The sequence below is a fragment of the Octodon degus genome, unplaced genomic scaffold (assembly GCF_000260255.1).
Source record: "Octodon degus isolate 3935 unplaced genomic scaffold, OctDeg1.0 scaffold00030, whole genome shotgun sequence".
In the NCBI taxonomy this organism is placed as follows: Eukaryota; Metazoa; Chordata; class Mammalia; order Rodentia; family Octodontidae; genus Octodon; species Octodon degus.
Window position 1 is genome coordinate 3,921,710 of NW_004524606.1, and position 17,659 is coordinate 3,939,368.

The 17,659-nt window shown below is 42.2% G+C and overlaps 1 protein-coding gene across 2 annotated transcripts in view; it reads right to left on the bottom strand.

Moving 5' to 3' along the window:
- The window catches only part of Lrig1 (leucine rich repeats and immunoglobulin like domains 1), a 118,463-nt gene extending 101,575 nt beyond the window's left edge, over positions 1-16,888 (bottom strand). For both annotated transcript variants that reach the window (XM_023713341.1, XM_004629482.2), the window contains exon 1: positions 16,639-16,888. In XM_023713341.1, coding sequence (XP_023569109.1) covers positions 16,639-16,865 — 227 coding nt within the window. In that variant the 5' untranslated portion in view covers positions 16,866-16,888. The remainder of the gene's footprint in view (positions 1-16,638) is intronic.
- Between the last annotated feature and the right edge of the window lie 771 nt (positions 16,889-17,659).

Genomic DNA, 17,659 nt, shown 5'->3' on the forward strand with positions numbered 1-17,659 from the left:
GTCACTGGTGGCCACAGCATTCTCCCAAGACCACATGCATCCCCCAGCACCGCCCAGCCCAAGACATGCCAAGGATTGCAGGCTGAGTATAAACTTCATCAGCAGGCTAAACTGTTTATATGTTCTTGAGTTAAAAATACACCACTTGGGTCAGGGTTAACACCAGGGCCTTATCACCAAGGCTGTCTGTGAGCTGGTTACACAAGGTTGGACTATGACTTGCCCATCTTTTAGAGGTGCCTTGATCTGCAAACTGTCTAATGATACATCAGTGAGATTACAATAAAGCCACCAAATATACACGCATTTCAGAAAAACACTTTCTAAACCCAAGGATACTTTACTGTTTATAAATAGTTTACTTTTTTTTGATCCCCAGGCATGTAATATTCGCAGTTGCTCCAGAAACCAAAGAAACATGGAACAGGAACACAAACCACAAACTAACAGAAACAATAAACAACAGATGGCAAGACATATGTGCATGCTACCACCGCCTTCACCAAAGAGGCAAACCAAAAATGGATTCTGGCATACAAGTCTACCAAGGCAGACACATTCTCTTCAAAATCACATCCAAGACTCAATTTATGGAACACCAGCTGTACAACCAAAACTGTGCTACTTGCTTGCAGCAACTAGATTTGAAAGACCAATGACTAGCCTCAGGGACTACACAGATTTGAAGGAGAGCCAAGAACTAGTCTTGTAGAATTTTTCTAGCTACAATACTGTAGATAGATGCAGGTCTGAGTGCTACAAGTGGAAACTGCTAGACCCTGAGCAAGTCAGTCAACCACAGTGGACTGCATGTATAGAACAGAGATGGGGCTGGGTGTACAGACTCATACCTGTGATCGCAACACTCAGGAGTTTGTACCAGGAAGATCGCCACGAGTTAAAGCCAGCCTGGGCTATGTAGTGAGTCAAAGGTCAGCCTGAACCGAGATCTTGTAAGACCCTGTCTCCAAAAAAAAGAGGTGGTACATTTCATGTGGTTCAGATAATCATAATATAGATGTATCTTGCTGGAACAAAAATATAATCTGCTATTATTGCTATAGTAACCTTCCTCATGCTTCTGCTATGTGTTAAGTCCTATTCTAAAAATTCTTTATTTCATTTTTGTCCTCATACCAAGTTTAGTGAGATGGGTACTAAAATTACCCTAATTTTATATAATAAGAAACAGAGCAGAGGAAAGCTAGGTCACTGTCAAGGTCACCCAAGCAACAAGGCTCCAGAGCTGCCACTCTTAACACTGAGCCATGTAAGAGCATGGCCGCTTCGTTCTCACCCTGACAACCCTTAAATCCAGACACAGGAATGAAGGACTTCACAGAGGATGAAGACACTGTTATCTCCCCTGAAACACTCTACTGCTCTAGGTTTTTCACTGATGAACAAACAGGACATGAACTTATTTATAGGCTCAAAACAAATGCTTAAATAAATGCAGACTCTTAGACAAGTTTGACTTAGTTAACTAGTGATTCTGACTCACTGATGCTTATGACATGTGTTAAAATCACATCTATCTCAAAACAGAGGGCAAGGAGCTCAATAAGTATGGCAATCATATTGCTTTCCATATACAGACATGTCTATTTTAGGTTTCATGATTTCATGTTCAATCACCCAGCTAATTTCAACTCAATGTTAATTTTTTTAAACTGACTAGAATTTTCCATCTACACTGTAACTTTAAGCCTTTGTGTTCCTTCTGCATTTAAAAAGAATGTCATTTCCCAATATATAACTCCCAGATGTAGAATTCACAGATGATTCATCTCACAGAACAAGTGTTCTGAGACATCAGTTCCAAATAGAGGAAAAACTTGGATTTCCCTTCCTCCTCAAAGTAAGAACTTGCCTCAATCTGCTTTGCCCAGCAAAATTTGTTTTCAATTATATTTCCAAATTCTTTTAACAATAACTGCACAGCGTCTGGCATCAACACATCTGATTCTTTGAAGTGGTTCTCAAGCAGAAACTACAAAATAAGAGGGGAAAAGAAAGGAGGTCTCTCAATAATTTCTGGTTTAGGTCAAATATTCTCTCCAACACAGAGAATTAGACAAACCACAAGCTGTGACATCTCACTGAGGCTGAGGATACAAGGCACACTAAACTGAAGAAAGCCGGAGTTTACTCCTTTACCACCTGCTGGCTCGTGAGAGGGCACAGATGCTCAGCACAAAGAAAATGGCCCTTCATTCACATTTAAGTTCCATAAACATTGTAAAGTCTTCCATGGAAGTCAATTAGAAATAAGTATACTTTGGAGGTAAACCTCAGAACCTCCTGGAGAAATAAGGAAATGGTAGGATCCTTTCCGCCATCAAAGGTACCAAGCACAAAACAACTCCATGGAGCAATCAATAATCACTTTTAAGCACTCCTATACAACAGTTACTGATCAGACACTCTGGGAATCCTCTGGGAGAGGACTAGTTATAAATAATAAACTCACCGGAAGGAGGTCACATGAATAACAGAACAACTGACACCAACAACAGAGACTCCTGGAAGGGTGGGGAGGTCATTTGTTCTATTTTGATCTCAGAAAGCTCAAGGGAAAAATGTCATCTTTGGGGCCTAAATGGAGTTTTGTTTTTTAAAGTAATTTTTTTAACTATTTATTTTGGTCCTAGAATAGTCTAAGTCTTATTTCACTGCTACTAAGAAGTTCCAAATCATTAACTATAACTCCAACTTCACTGTATTTTATATGTATCCCCCAAATTCCAAATTCTAAGAATGTGTTATAAAACAAGAAAAAAAAATCTTTGATTTAAGTTCAGCTTAAAAAATTTACATGATAAAAGTGTCAGCAGAAGATGAAAGCCAAAGACTTACCAATGAAGGCAATGGCAAATTCCATGTGGAAGAAAGGTGGTTATTCAGAACAAAGAGATAATGTGTTCTAGACTCTGCACAGTAAGTGCTTTAAGGAGTTTAATCACACTAAGAATACTTCTGAAAACAGTGTACGATCCAAGAGGAAACCAAGGCAAACCCAGAAAGATGGCTAGAAATGGTATAACCTAGAACTCTCTTCCCCAAAAAAATTTTTCTCAAAATTTGAGAAAGTGGTCTCAGCTCTGCAGTACAAGACTATCCTAGCATGTACAAGGTCCTGAGTTCACTTCCCAGTAGCACAAACAAAAACAACACATATAAAAAAAATAAACAAAATTGGAGAAAAAAAATCACTGGACTGTACATACTAAGCTGCTGAGAGTTCCACACTGAAAGGTACACATGGAAACTTCCCTGGAAAAAGGGCTGAAAGCAGTTCTGAAATTTGTCATGTCAGCTGCTCGTAGCCAGTGGCAAGCCAGCTAAGAAAGGACAATGGGGCATGGGCAGTACCCTTCTTGTGGCTGTCACTCCTAATTTGTTATAGGCTGCCGATTCAGTCATTTCAACAGTTTGTCAGCATCACCTATAATTTCCCTCAATTAACTCACTGAAGGTCTGCTTTAGAGATACTGTCTACAGTGGGCCTAAGAAATAACCCTGAAGAAAAGCATACCTTTAATTTGCTTCCCCCCACCCTTTTTTTTTTTTTGTACCAGGAATCAAACTCAAGGCCTCATGCTTGCCAAGGAGGCACTGTACCACTGAGCTACATCCCTAGCCCTCCTTTTATAAAAATCTAATTTTTTCTGATTTTATGCTTTTGACACAGGGTCTCACTAAGTTGCCCATGCTAGTCTCAAACTTGCACTCCTCCTGTCTCAGTTTCTGAAGTAGCTGGGATGACAGACTTGAGCCTAGCTTTAAATCTATGTTTTTAAAAATCTAAGACATTAAAAAAAAGCTAAGACATAAAGTTTCCAGATTTCATAGTTTTGTTTCAGTTTTCTTTGGGTCAGAGGAAGAAAAGACAAGTCATTTATTTGAACAGCTTGGAGCCTAACGTGTTCTGGATTTCGAATTTGTTCAAATTTCAGAATCTATCTGTGGGAATGGGACCCAAGTCTAAACATGAAATTCATTTATGATTCATATATGCCTTATATACATAGCCTGAAGGTGATTTCATATACCGCTTTAAATAGTTTGGTGCATGAAAACAAACTTTCACAGTATGGAATTTTCCACGTGTGGTATCATGTCAGCACTCAAAAAATCTCAGAATCTGAAACATTTTGGATTTCAGATTTTTAGAAGAGGAATGCTCATTCTGTACTTCATGCAGTATTCACTTCTCCTCAGTAAAATAAAAGGCCCCCATAAAGTCCCTCACTGAGGCTCCTCTAGTCACATCTTTTCCTTTTGCTACTTGGGGATAATGATTCCACTCAGAAGCACCAAATAAACAAAGAATACTTCTAAATACCCTAAATATCCTAGACACAATCTATTTACTAAATCTTATCAAACAACAAACAATAAATTAATTCCCTCTTGGCCTCAATTAGGATAGAACCATAAACCTGCAAACAAGGAGACTTAGAAATCCTACATCCCTTCACATGTAGGAAATTAAGTGACCAGCTTAACTAAGGTCATACTTCTAATCAGCAGCAGAGCTGGAACAAAACTGCAAAGTCTCCTGGGACCCAGCCATGAATTTTCCCATTCCACCATAATCTTACCTTCACAGCTTTAGAAAATTATTTTTTCCCTTTAGGTCAGTAAGTTTTTATCCCTCTTTAGTCAGGAACTCCTCTAAGAAGCTTACCAAAAACATGAGGTCCTTTCTGTCTAGAAAGATGTTATGTACCAAGACTTAAAATCCAACACATCCCTAGACCCCAAATAAATAATGCTGTATTTGAGGCTGATTAATCCTTGTTTTAGGATGGCTCAGAACTGATTAAAAGTTATACATTCTAAATATTTTTTTTAATGGACCAGTAGGGGGAAAAAATCTTCATATCAGAGATCCTAATTTTTCTCTTTGGCAAAGCACAGCTCTTGATCAAGCTGAACCATGAATGGCCAAGGGCTCTAGACAGATGCTAAAAATGAGAAAACAGAAGAATTTCAGAGGAGGCAGCCCTTGATAACTACAAAATATTTATTGCAGTATGCTCTCTGGATCTCCTCTCCTCCTCCAGAGGAGAAAACCGTCCCACTTGAGCAGTAGCTTCTGCATCCATCATTTGGTTGCATCAACAACCTATTTCCTGGAAGCAATGAGTTCTAGCTGTTTACAGTTTTGCAACCACTGAGAGCTCGTATGTCATAAACTCATACAAGCCCAGGTAGAGGGGGAACATTGCAGACACACAAAATTGTCATAGTTAAAAAGGACATGAAAACTAGGATACACAGGTTACTAAAGTAAATGAATACACACACACACACACACACACACACACACACAAAGGACAGAAGAAAAAGTAAGATGTAGCCAGGCATAGTGGTGTGTGCCTGTAATCTCAGCACTTGGGACGCTGAGGGAGAAGGATCACCAAGAGTTTGAGGCCAGCCTGAGCTAAAAGTGAATTTTAGGCCAGCCTGAACTTCACAGTAAAACCCTGTCTCAAAAAGACACAAAAAAAGAGAAGAAGAGTAGGATGAGAAAGGAGGGGAGGGAGAAGAGAAGAAGAAAAGTAAAATGTAGGCAGGATGCCTGAAGCCGAACCAAGATACACTGCTAATATCCGACAAAGAAAAAAATCTTTCACTTTGCAAAACAGAACTCAAATTCACAGTCAGAATCTCTCAATCCTGTTTTCCTGTCCATAATCATTTTCTTAAACTCTTTGCTATGTGTTTGTATTTTTCCAGCAGAGAACCCCCTCTAAAGGGTATCTCATCAAATACCATGTATTTATTAAGTTTAAAAGATTCATGAGTTTAAACTGACCCTGTTGGATAGGTTTCAAAATCACTGAACATTTTATAATCTATTTGGAATTACAATTTTAGAAACAGACTATGGAAGTCATTCCATAATCATGAAAGTGAATGAACTCAGGACTTATAACTCCCATTCAAATTCCTAAACTGCTGCCAGCATGAAGTCTATTCTAAAGGAGTCCTCTCTCTGTCAACAAAGTAACAGACTAGAGAAATTAGACTATGGACTTCCACAAAACCAAAAAAAAATGAAACCATTCAGTAGCTACTTGGGAGACAGCATTTTCAAATCTGTATAATATTTAAATCAAGCATGGAAGGCTCTAGGGGCCTGATTTTTTTTTTCTTTTGGAGGCTTTTGTTATAGGTTGCCTCTAACACTATTTAAAGGAGACTCAAGTAGCCACAGCTGGAGAGTCAGGCCTTGGAAAGTAAACAACAGTCAATTCAGACTCACAGACCTAACTATAACCCATAGCTAATTAATTATCCCTCTTTTAAACAATAATATCTGAAGTATCATTTTTAAATGATCCGCAATTATGTTTGTTAGCTAATGGATTCTAATCAACAATTAGCAGCTTGTTAGGAAAGTTCCAATTATGAGCTATGTGTATGAAAAAAGAACGCTAATCAAAGTTGCACATTCTGGATAAAGAATCCAAGACAAAAAGAGAATTCAGGATGAAAGAACTTTCCAAACACCTCCTACCCTTTGGAGGAAAAAAAGAAGGAACAAAAGAAAACAGCTTTGTATTTTGAAAACATATACTAGGTTATATACATGCCCAGTAAACATCCTGTAAATACATAGCTTAACAAAATTTTATTTGGGCAAACACTTAAAATAACTGTCAATTTTTTCAGAAATTGTTCAAACTTGTGTTTCTTCAAATCATTCTTTAGTGAATAGTAACAGTATGTGAATTATAATCCAATAAAGCTATTTTTTTTAAAGTCTTCCAGATTAAACTATATGCTCTGGGTTTACTTCTTTAAAAAAAACATGGAAGGGCAGAAGAAAGTTCTGTAGTATTGAGGACAGACCCAAGAAGCTAAGCCACAATTTAATGGCTGCTGGAGCTGGTGACAAGTACTCAGAGCTCATTATTCTATCCACTTGTTTATCTCTCGCTGTAATAAGAAAAAACACCCAATACCACACAGAATCAGTTTTGTTTTGTTTTTTTAATACCTGGCTGTATAACAAATGCTCTCTTAATTCAGAATTTTTAAAAATTTTATCTTTCAAATGATTTCACAAGAATAAGCTATCCTTGCACAGGTTGCTTCCCAACTCACTTTCACTAAGGAGAAGCCAGTGCATCCATCTCTTGTTACCTAACCCAAAGTGCTAATACTTGCTATACAAAGGCTTTCAAAGAAAAGGCACTTACAATTACAAGATTTGGACCTAAACCAAGATTATCCATCCCCCAGTTCAGAAGTGCTCAATCCTTTTCATTGTATCTAACAGGCTATATCATCAAGTAGGTGATCTGGGAGAAAGAATTTATCAAGTGTAATGTATGCTCTGGCCAAGATAAGCGGTAAATTATTTGTACAGCAAATTATAAATTAGTAGAAAGGACAAAGGACAGCAGGTTGGGGGAGGGGACACATTAAATTTTGCATAAAGAAATTTTGGAAAATAAAGCTGTGAGGACTTTCATTTTTTAAATTGGCTTTTTAAAAAAAAGTCCTCCACATCTCTACTCTATTTCTCAATGTCTAAGCTAATTCTGCTTGTGGAAGATCCTCACTCATTTATTTTATGCAGACCACAAAAGATTAGAGATCTGTGAACAACAAAAGTTTAAAGAATAATGAATGCAAAGCACTTAAAGACAGGCTATGCTTTCTTACAACCCTCTCAATTCAGTCTTCTGCCAAAACAAACTGAATGAGCAGTGATTGGAACTTGCATCCTGGTTCATAAGGAAATCAAGATGTATTAGGGCTTGCAGAGATGAACGGATTGGCTGTTCACACAATGGGCCCTACTGGTTATGCTAGATTAAATAGTAATAAAGATGCAAACAATCGTTGCTGTTCATGTGGGCAAGGCTGTGAATCACAGCCATTCATTGGGAAAAGAACACAGGTACAGGTGCACCAGAAGCAAAAGCAAATACACGTAGTAAACCGTTTCTCAGATGGCTCCCTTGCCAGATTCCTCAAATGACCCTGTGTTCACAGCCTGTGTCCTCCCCCGACCCCACCCCACCCCCATTATCAAAAGATTGTAAACAAACCAAAACAAACAAAATGTGTTTTTTGTATACAACCCAGCAATTGTCTCCCCTTATAATCCCTCCTCCCTCAAGTCTTTCCAAAGAGAAGTTGGTACAGTGAGGATTCCGAAGCCTTCAAGTCTGTAACCTAATCTCATTTGGAATAGCACACCTGCATTTTTCCAAGCTATTGATGGAAAGGAACTATTTACATCTTGGTGAGGCTCAGTTTCAATGAAACCCTGGGGAATAATAAGATAAAATGATTAGTTTAAGGACTTCTCACATCTCTCTTTTCCCACACCTCTACCTAAAAGAATAATCCTAAGAAGGCACAAGTATTTGTACAACTGGGACAGATTTAAAATTACTTTAATAAATTTTGCTAAGCCAGGTGTGGCGGTGCACACCTACAATCCCAGCACTTGAGAGGCTGAGGCAGGAGAATTATTGCAAGTTTGAGACCTGCCTGGGCTACAAAGTGAACGCCAGGCCAGCCTGAACCGCAGAGCAAGACCCTGTCTCAAAAAGACAAAAAAAAAAAAAAGTTTTGCTAACTATATAATTTTCTGCAACTGTTTATAGCTTCCTTCAGATCATTTAAGATTCCTAGGGGTACCTGTAAGTATGCAGATGTAGCTTGTGCTGTGAACCCTGATATGCTCACGCCCCAAAAACAAAAAAGTAAATTTTCCCAGGAAAGCCTTTGTTACAAGGAAATCTGAATGGAAGAGAAGGCATGGGAGAAAAGATACAAAACATGATGTAGAGGTTTTAACTTTCAAATTATGCTCTTAAATCACCAATGGGATCAATCCACATTGAGAAATGGGGCTACATACATAATCTAACCCTGTTACAGTAGCTATAACACAAAATATTATAATCCCCTTTTAGAAATGAAGGAAATGGGCTGGGGGATAGCTCGATGGTCTAAGCACCTGTCCAGCAAGTTCAAAGAGCCGGGTTCAATCCCTGGTACCTATGCCATGCCAACCTCAGAACCAGGCATGGTGGTGCATGCCTGTGATCTCAGAGCTGAGAGGGTGGTGCGCATCTGAGACAGGAGGATTAGTACAAGTCCAAGCTGCATAAGACCCTGCACCAAATGAAGGAAGGAAAGAAGGAAGGCTAAAATCACAAATACACATGAAGAGTGTAAGTCCCAGGAACGGACCTTAAAAGTAACTTTCAACCACCTTCACTACTTTCTAGCAGCATCCATGCGCTAGGTATGACCCCACAAGGTCAAGCAGCAGCATACCTGGCACAACATACCTCCCAGTGTACATGTGAAGAAAGTGCCATCTTCACCCACCCTTTCCCCCAGTCAATCACTGAATCAGAGACCAGGGGACAAGTGAGCAGCAACTACCTATATAGAGGACAGGAAGAACTCAAGGCAGGAAATAAATATAAAGACCCAGGAAAAAGGAAAAATCATTTTTAAAAATATAATGATTTTATAGGCAAATTAAGTGTCTGACTGTGCTTCAACCTATACACAAAATGTCTGAACAGTCAGCTGTGGTGGCATATGCCAGCATACAGGAGACAGGCCAGAAGATTGCCATGAGTTCAAGTCCTGCCTGGACACCAGACTGAATTCAAGGCCATCCTGAACTATGTAATGAAAATCACCTCAAGACAAAACAAAACATCCATAGAAATAAAGTAATAAGTTATAGAAAATATAGTACCATAGAAACACATGAAGCATAAAGTTCTTAGATTAAAAAAAAAAAATTCACAAGCATACCCCTTGTTGTACTCAGGGCTTACAAGGGAAAAGATCTAATGCAGGACATATAATTTATAGGATTATTTTATAATTTTCACCCAAAGAGTCAAATGCAAAAGAGTACCTGTCTTAGCTACTTTTCTCTGGCTGAGACAAAGTACTGGACACCAAAAATTAAGGAAGGAAAGGTTTATTTAGCTCGGTTTATTGGGCTGAAATCAAGCTGGCTCCAAGGCAGGGTGGCATAGCACAGGGGCAGAGGAAGACAGCAAAAGCAGCAAGAGCAAAAAAAGGGTGTGGAGGGGTAAGCAAACCTCTTTTCCTCCCTTGCATGGTAAACATGCTGCCACCCTTTAGGGCGGGTGTAGCGCTCACACATCTCCCTACCTTCCTCTTGTACAGAATGAGAATGTTTAGGAAGTGAGGACCCTGGGCCCCTGCTGAATGTCTTATTAAACTTTTAAACTTCTCAAATTGGCACAATGTATCAACCATTACAGTACTGAAGATCCAAAGAATCCAGATGAGGGCCTGGATCCCACTGTACTGTCCTCTGGGAATCCAGCTGAAGACCTGGAGCTAAGGACAATGTCACATGCAAGTCTGTATCAAGGACCTGCACTAGGAAAGCCCAAAGGTCAGTGGTGGAAGCTAGAAAGTCTACACCAGCAGGACGAAGGATCTGTGCTAACAAGCAGAGAGATCTGCACTGGAATTAGGAAACAAAGCTCAAGGTAAGAAGCAGAGCTCCCCCAAAAAGAACCATAGTCATCCTCAGAGACAACAAAGACCCAGGCTCCTCGAATAACAGCTGAGTTCATATCAGGGAAAACAGCATGACCAGCCTCTCCAGGAGACACAGTACATCTTTCCCGGCAGCTCTGCTTTTAGGCTATTGGCAATAATCCTCAGGTGGGCCTCCATTCCACAACCATGCTGATTCAGTTCAGCTGCATGTTACAAGTCCACCACTAGTTAATCCACCACCCCCTTGCAGAAGACGAAAACTGGCAACTTTCTAATTTTCTTTTTTTCTATAGTCTTTATTGATCCATTCATTTTTGCCTAAAAAAATGGCCATCTATCAAGTTTTTCATCATAAAATTTCTAAAACTCTAGGTACATAATTGGTCAAATAATTTGTGTCTATTCTACCATCCTAAACTCTGCAGCTATATAAATTCCTTGGGCAAAAAAATAAATGCACAAGTTCCAAACGTCAAATTATTGTTAAAAATTTAACCTCTGGTCTTCAAAGTATTCCTTTTGTGCAGTAGAGACGGAAACAAATCTTATTTCATAATGAATTCTAGCACTCTAACTTGCAACAAAAGCAGAAGATAACCACATTACTGACATACAAAGTCTTAAGTCAAAATCTAGAAGGAACGGACCCCCACTGGCTCAGTATCATATTTATGTCATTTAAAATAAACAAACAAATTTAAAAAAAAACCTAATGGTCTCTAAATTTCCCACAGACAAGAGAACATCTGAGAATTTTTTTTTAGATATTTTCCCTCACTTGTCTGGGAATATTTTGCCTCCACCCTTTTTTCCCTCCTGTCTCAAGACAATGCCTCCAGCCCCTGAAACCGCATCCACTGCAAACAGCTCTGAATATTAACACAGTCCAGAGTCCTGTTAGCTTTTAAAAGACCCCCAGGGCTTCAAATTGCAGTCGCCAAGGAAGGGGAAGGTCCCCAGTGACTAAATGTCACCATGCTCATTCAAAGGGGGTTGAAAGTTAGGCTTGCTCATGAAATTTAAAGTTCTTCAACCTATGGGGTAAGTCAGAGGAATCTCTTTTATGTTTTGAACAAATGAGGAAAAGAAAAAAAAAGATCCTGGTACAACTAACATTTGTTAGTGCTCCCAGCAACTTTCAACTCAATGAATTCTCCTCTAGATATCCCTCTCCTGTGGCCATCACTTTTGAAATAACTGAAGTCTATTTTACACAGCCTCTGTCCGGTCTGTCTGTCTCTCAGCTCTTCCTTGAGGGCTTTAGCAGGTACACAGCACTGTGCCAGGTGCACTGTTAAGATACACAAACCCCTAGTGAGCTCCCCGACATTCCCAGTCACGCTGAAAGAAAGGATGCTGAAAAGCTTTGCACCAAGGAAACACCTCTGCAGGAAGGGAGAGGCCCTTTCATTGTGTGCATGGTGTCTGATGGCAACAAAGGTCAGCCAAAGGCCATCTCCACTGGTCAGGGAAGCCAATGTAGGGAACCCAGGCACAGTGATTAACCCTGGAGAGAGCCGGAAAACAAGGACCTGGGTTATCTACCAGCTCTCACCACACCCCACCAAAGTGTCCTCATCTTCCTAAAGATGCTCCCCATTTTTACACCTAACCCACTCAAAAGTCCACAGTATGTGAAATCTCATAAACAAATGTATGCATGGAGAGAAAGTTTTGTAAAAGAAAAATCCCTTGAAAAGAGGATGGGGAAAAGCCTTAACATACTCAAGTTGAGAGGGGATACTATCCCTCTATATACATCAGAATGGATTCACCCCAGTGCCTGAGGAAGTATTCAAAAATTAGGCTTTAGGGCCAGAGAGATAGCTAAGTAGAATAAGCGCTTGCCTGGCAAGCGCAGGGTCCTGAGTTCAATCCCCGGTACTGAAAAAAAAAAAAAAAAAATTAGGCTTTATGCCATAAATTCTTACCAGTGGTACTTAAACTATATGCCTGTCTCTAAAGGCAACCAATATTATTTCCCAAGGCACTATTACTTGTGAAAACCTCCCCTTGCTCAAAACAGACATGAGAGGACTAGCAAGAAACACTCTCTTCACCTTCAAAAGGCAAGTGAGGCTGGGCTTCATCACTTGCTGCGAAGAAAAGGATTCTGAGCTCAGGCCAAGTGCTCTAGAACCTTGAGGACACTGGAAACTTTCAGATTCTTCGTTGCTACATCTGTGTTTAAAACTCTCCCTCAAGGGACCTGGGATGTAGATCAGTGGCAGAACACTGGCACAAGGCTATGGGTTCCATTCCCAGCCCAGTTCAATAAACAACTAAATCATTCTCTGCTCCAAGAAACTCCAAATCAGGGGATGCTGAAGGTCTGTTGAGCACTTACATGACAGGTAGACAGAGACACAAAGAAATGTCTAAGACCATAAGACCATCTATATACTTTCTTTAAAAATAAATAAATAAATAAATAAATAAAAGTTTAGGTTCTGGAAGGATCTGATCATCTAATTTGCATAAACAGGATGGAACTATTTGCCAAATCCTCAGTCATAACACCCTGCACACCTGGATCTTGAAGCACAGCTGTAAAATTTAAAAGACAAAGGCCCACTTTGCTTCACAACTAGGTAACCTTGGTTTGTATATTTTCTAATGTAACCATAACCACCACTTCTATGCCAAAACATTCAAGGTTAGGTTAGTCATAGATTTGGCATTGCAAATATATGATACAAAGAGACCCATATCAATAAACTCATTCTTATGTAGCCCAGGATGACCATATTTGGTGTTCTTTTATAAATGCCCCTGCTTTTGAGTCCTGTCAATCATCTTCCCTCCATGGAGAACAAGCAGTGTGGGTTTGTTCTTTCTCCCTCCCCACTTATAAATTCATAGGCCAGCTCTTAGCTCTCAGAACCTTTAATAAGCCAGCAAAGTTCTGTGACTGAATACTGTATTCAAGTTTATGCCACAGGTAAGTCTAAGGTACAATGTAATTAATACTTTTAAAATAGCTTCTAAAGCCATCTTTCAAAAACAGCAAACAACTGAGTATCAAGAAGTTAAATTTCTCCTACGGTTTCTGGAAGCAGCGATACTGCTTGATAGTGCTGGGTACTATTTATGAATCTGTGGGCTGGACCATGCCAGTCTCACCCACATAATGCAAGAGACGCCACAGAAGTTACTATGTTGAATTAATTAACTGTCCCCAGGCCCTCTGAAGAAACTCATCTGACCCTGTCAGCTCCATCCCATTTTTCCTATTCACACTACATTTGCATTCACTGTTTAAAAAGCTTTACCTTACTAACTTAATTTATACTAGGCCGTGAAGCAACTCCAAAATTAGATGCACTATTTACAAAGGGGGAAAAAGTCCCATAAAGCCCCAGATTCCCTGCTATCGCAAACCCACAGCCTGAAACTGTTTGAGCTGGCTGCAGTAAATCTAGTTCACAGGCTTGTAAACTGGCTCAAAGCATCTTCTAAATACAATGGACTTAGAAGGTGTAAACTCAGTGAAATTACGAGCTATTTCATTATAGGATACACAGAGACTTTCTTCACTCATGTCTTCCTGAATCACAGCCAAGAATATAAGCCATATAAATACTGTTCTACAAATTTCAGAGTACGGGAATAACAGTTTAAAACTGAAAGTTCTGAAGACTTGCAGGAAGAACATATTTGCTTGAAATTTCTTTAATCAGAAGGACAGCCTGGACTGTAGAGCAAGACCCTCTCAGAAAAAAAAAAAAAGAAGAAGAAGAAAGAAGAAGAAAGAAGAAAGAAGAAAGAAGAAAGAAGAAAGAAGAAAGAAGAAAGAAGAAAGAAGAAAGAAGAAGAAATATACTGCCACAAATATTTTTCAATGAATACACATTTTGTATTGTACAGTGCTGCCACATTAATGAGAAATCACAGTACTTGGATCTTAAAATCTAATCAGTTAACAACATAATGAGTATAATCAAATCTCCTGAAGCTCAAAATACCCAGTTTGGTATTTATTGATCATCAAGTACATGAGTAAGACAGAAAAAGATCGCAATTTTAAAGGATTTACACTGTGTGAAATGTCACTTCTAAGCAAAAGAAAGACTTAACAAAAATGACCAGTGTGTCCAGCCCAAAAAAAAAAGGCAAGGCAGAGTGGATCTTGCAACCACAGGAAAGTGCAAATAAAGGGATACTCTGTCCTCTCCCATAAGTTACTGCTTAGGAACTAAGTGCCTTCCCCCACAAGGCCACTGACACATAGCATAGCAAGTCGTTCTTCCAACAGGTGAACACTTGAGAAGTTATTCTGATTCTGCCCACATAAGTCTTTCAAAAACCAAAAAACTTACGTAAAGGAAAACTCACAATTCCACAGACTGCCTTAACTAACTAAAATACCCTGCAAGGGCATTGCTGTACTTGGCACATTCACTACCTGTATTAAAACCCATCCTATGGCCACTGATTTTTCCCTATGTCAATAAATTCCACAGGGGAAGCACATATTGAAAAGAAAGCTAAGCCGGGGAGATGCTCAGTGGAATAAGCATTTCCCTGGCAAGTGCAAGGGCCTGAGTTCAATCCCCGGTTCTGAAAAAAAAAAAAAAAAAAAAAAGAAAGAAAGAAAGAAAGCTAAATCATAGCTAGAGGGTCGTGGCCAGCTTCACAACTTCTAGTACTTGCTCCTAGGGCCAAGTTAAAGTCCCATTTTGAGAGGCAAGGGATCTTCGAATTGTAAAGAAATGAACTTTTCTTCTGCTCCCAGCAGCCAGATACTCAGACCCTATTTTCTGAAATCAAACCACAGGTGTTGGTTAAAACTTGTACCCCCAGTTTTGTTCTTTTTTAACGAGCAAATGACTGGCCACCTTAAGTCAGAGTGCCTTTTCTATGTTCTACAGAAGATGTTCAATTGTTCAATAGAGGACTACTCCAAATAGGCTTTTCTGGAAGGCACCAACAGTTATACAGAAATAGTAAAATACTGATTACCGAGAGGATTTGACTTCTGGACCAGATATTGTTACAAGTGAAAAGAAGGCTACTCCATTCCAACGTGTTTACAGAAACCTAAAGTCTTTTTTTCCTGCCAAAACTCCCATAAGAAGCATCCCACTAACTCCAAATAAGACAAGATCCTGATAGTACAGGAAAGCACCTCTTTTGGGGTAAACAAACCGCTCCAGTCAGCCAAGACCCTGGCAGCCTCTCCAGAATCAGCACTACAACTCCAAAACTAATTTGCACCATTTATGGAGGCAAAACTCGAGGGTGGCCCCACCCCACTGGGTCTCGAGGCCCCAAAAGGCCCAAGGCAACAGACAGGAGGGATCTGAAACAGTTCGCTATAAGCCGACCAACCTAGAAAGAACAGGCTTCTAAAAGCACTCACAGATCTCCAAAAAGTTATCAAAGCCCCCTAAACGCGCGTAGGTCCTCTGGGAAAAGAGGCTTTCTACCCAGGGCCCGAGCCAAATCAGGCCACCCTGGTCCTTGGGATCGAGATCCAGCTACAAACACTACTAAATAATCTAAGTATAATATGGGGAGAGCCAAGAGTCACCTTCATTCATTATCCACTGTAAGACCGAGAAGCTTTGACACCAAAGAGTTGAATTACAGGAAAATAGAAACACATACCCACAAACTGCACACAGAATTCCCGACACTCTGCTCCAGATGTTTCCCACCTCACACTTACACACATACACACACACACACACACACACACACACACGCTACCACTCTTCACAAGCCCCACATCACACCCGCCACAGTCTTTCTCACCTCCAAATCTTCGCTACCTAGGACTGCCGGCCTGCACTCCCCAGAGACCCACGCTCTTGGCTTCCAAGGCCCCACGAGGCAAACCCACTCACCCTTAGGCCCAAAGACCACTCGCGCCCCACTCCCGGGCACTGCCGCTCACCCTTGCCACCTGTGATACAGCTCCAACTCTTCCGCCCCGTGCCGCTCATTCAGACTCCCATGAGGTGCACGCGCTCACCTCCACATTCCAGATGCAAGCTCCCCCCCACGCCACTTCCACGCGACTTGTCACACAGAACCCGCCGCACACCCCTACCCCAAGTGACAGCGCCCCGAGGCGCAGGCAGGGCAACTCACAGGCTCCGTGTCCAGGAGGGCAGGTCCCCCGGCGCAGCGGTCAATCCGCGCCCTCCGCAGTCCACCGCGTCCCCAGCGCAAGTGCAGGCGGCCGCGCAGGGGGCCCGCGTGCCCGGCCCAGCGGTCTCGGTCTCGGTCTCGGTGCCGGGCAGCAGCAGCAGCCAGAGCAGGAGCAGGCTGGGCGCGCGGCGCTGGGCCCCCGGCGCTCTCCCGGCCGGCCGCGCCATCTTGTCTGGAGCGCGCCGCGAACTCCGGCGCGGGATCCGCGAGGTCCCGGGCGCGCCCGCTGTCTCCGCACCGCGCTAAGCTGCGCGCCGGAGCATGGCCGCCGGCGCGAGCTCCCTCCACGGCCGAGGACTCCCGGTCGCTACGAAGAGCCTGGCAAAGGCCGCGAACCCCTCACCCATACGGGCCGGGCCGCCCGCGCTCGCCGCGAACTCCGGATCTGGGCAGAGGGGCCGGGCCGCACTCTTCGTCCTCCCGCCGCGCTCCGGTCCGAGCTCGGGCTCACGCCAAGCGCCGCCGCCTCGAGAAGCGCTCAGCTTCGCACCCGGAGCTCGGCGTCGGCGGGCATCTTCCTCAGAGCTCCCAGCGCACAGCTGGGCACCCGAGCTGTCCCGGCGCCGCGAGCAGAGCACGGTGTCCGCACAGCGTCTCAGCGCTGCCAGAGCCCCGCAGACCTCGCCGCCGAACAATTAGCAGCTCCAGCTCGCCCTCCACGGTCTAGCCGCGGCCGGTCCCCCAGGCCCCGCCCCAGCCGCGCGCCCTCACACACCCCCTCGGCCCCGCGGGCCCACGTTGGATGCTTTGCAACAGCCGTGCGCCCCGCCCTCTCACTTTGCTCATTGGCTGCCGGAGCTCACACGGAAGGTCGTTGGACCGTTTACTGTGCCCGCCCCCACCGCGGGCCACCACCCCGCCCCCACATCGCTTTCCCACCCAAGGTGTGAAGGGCCGGGGACTGGGAGGAGAAAGGAAGCGAGGGCCCGCCCCCGCCTCGTGCTTTTTTTTTTTCTTTCTT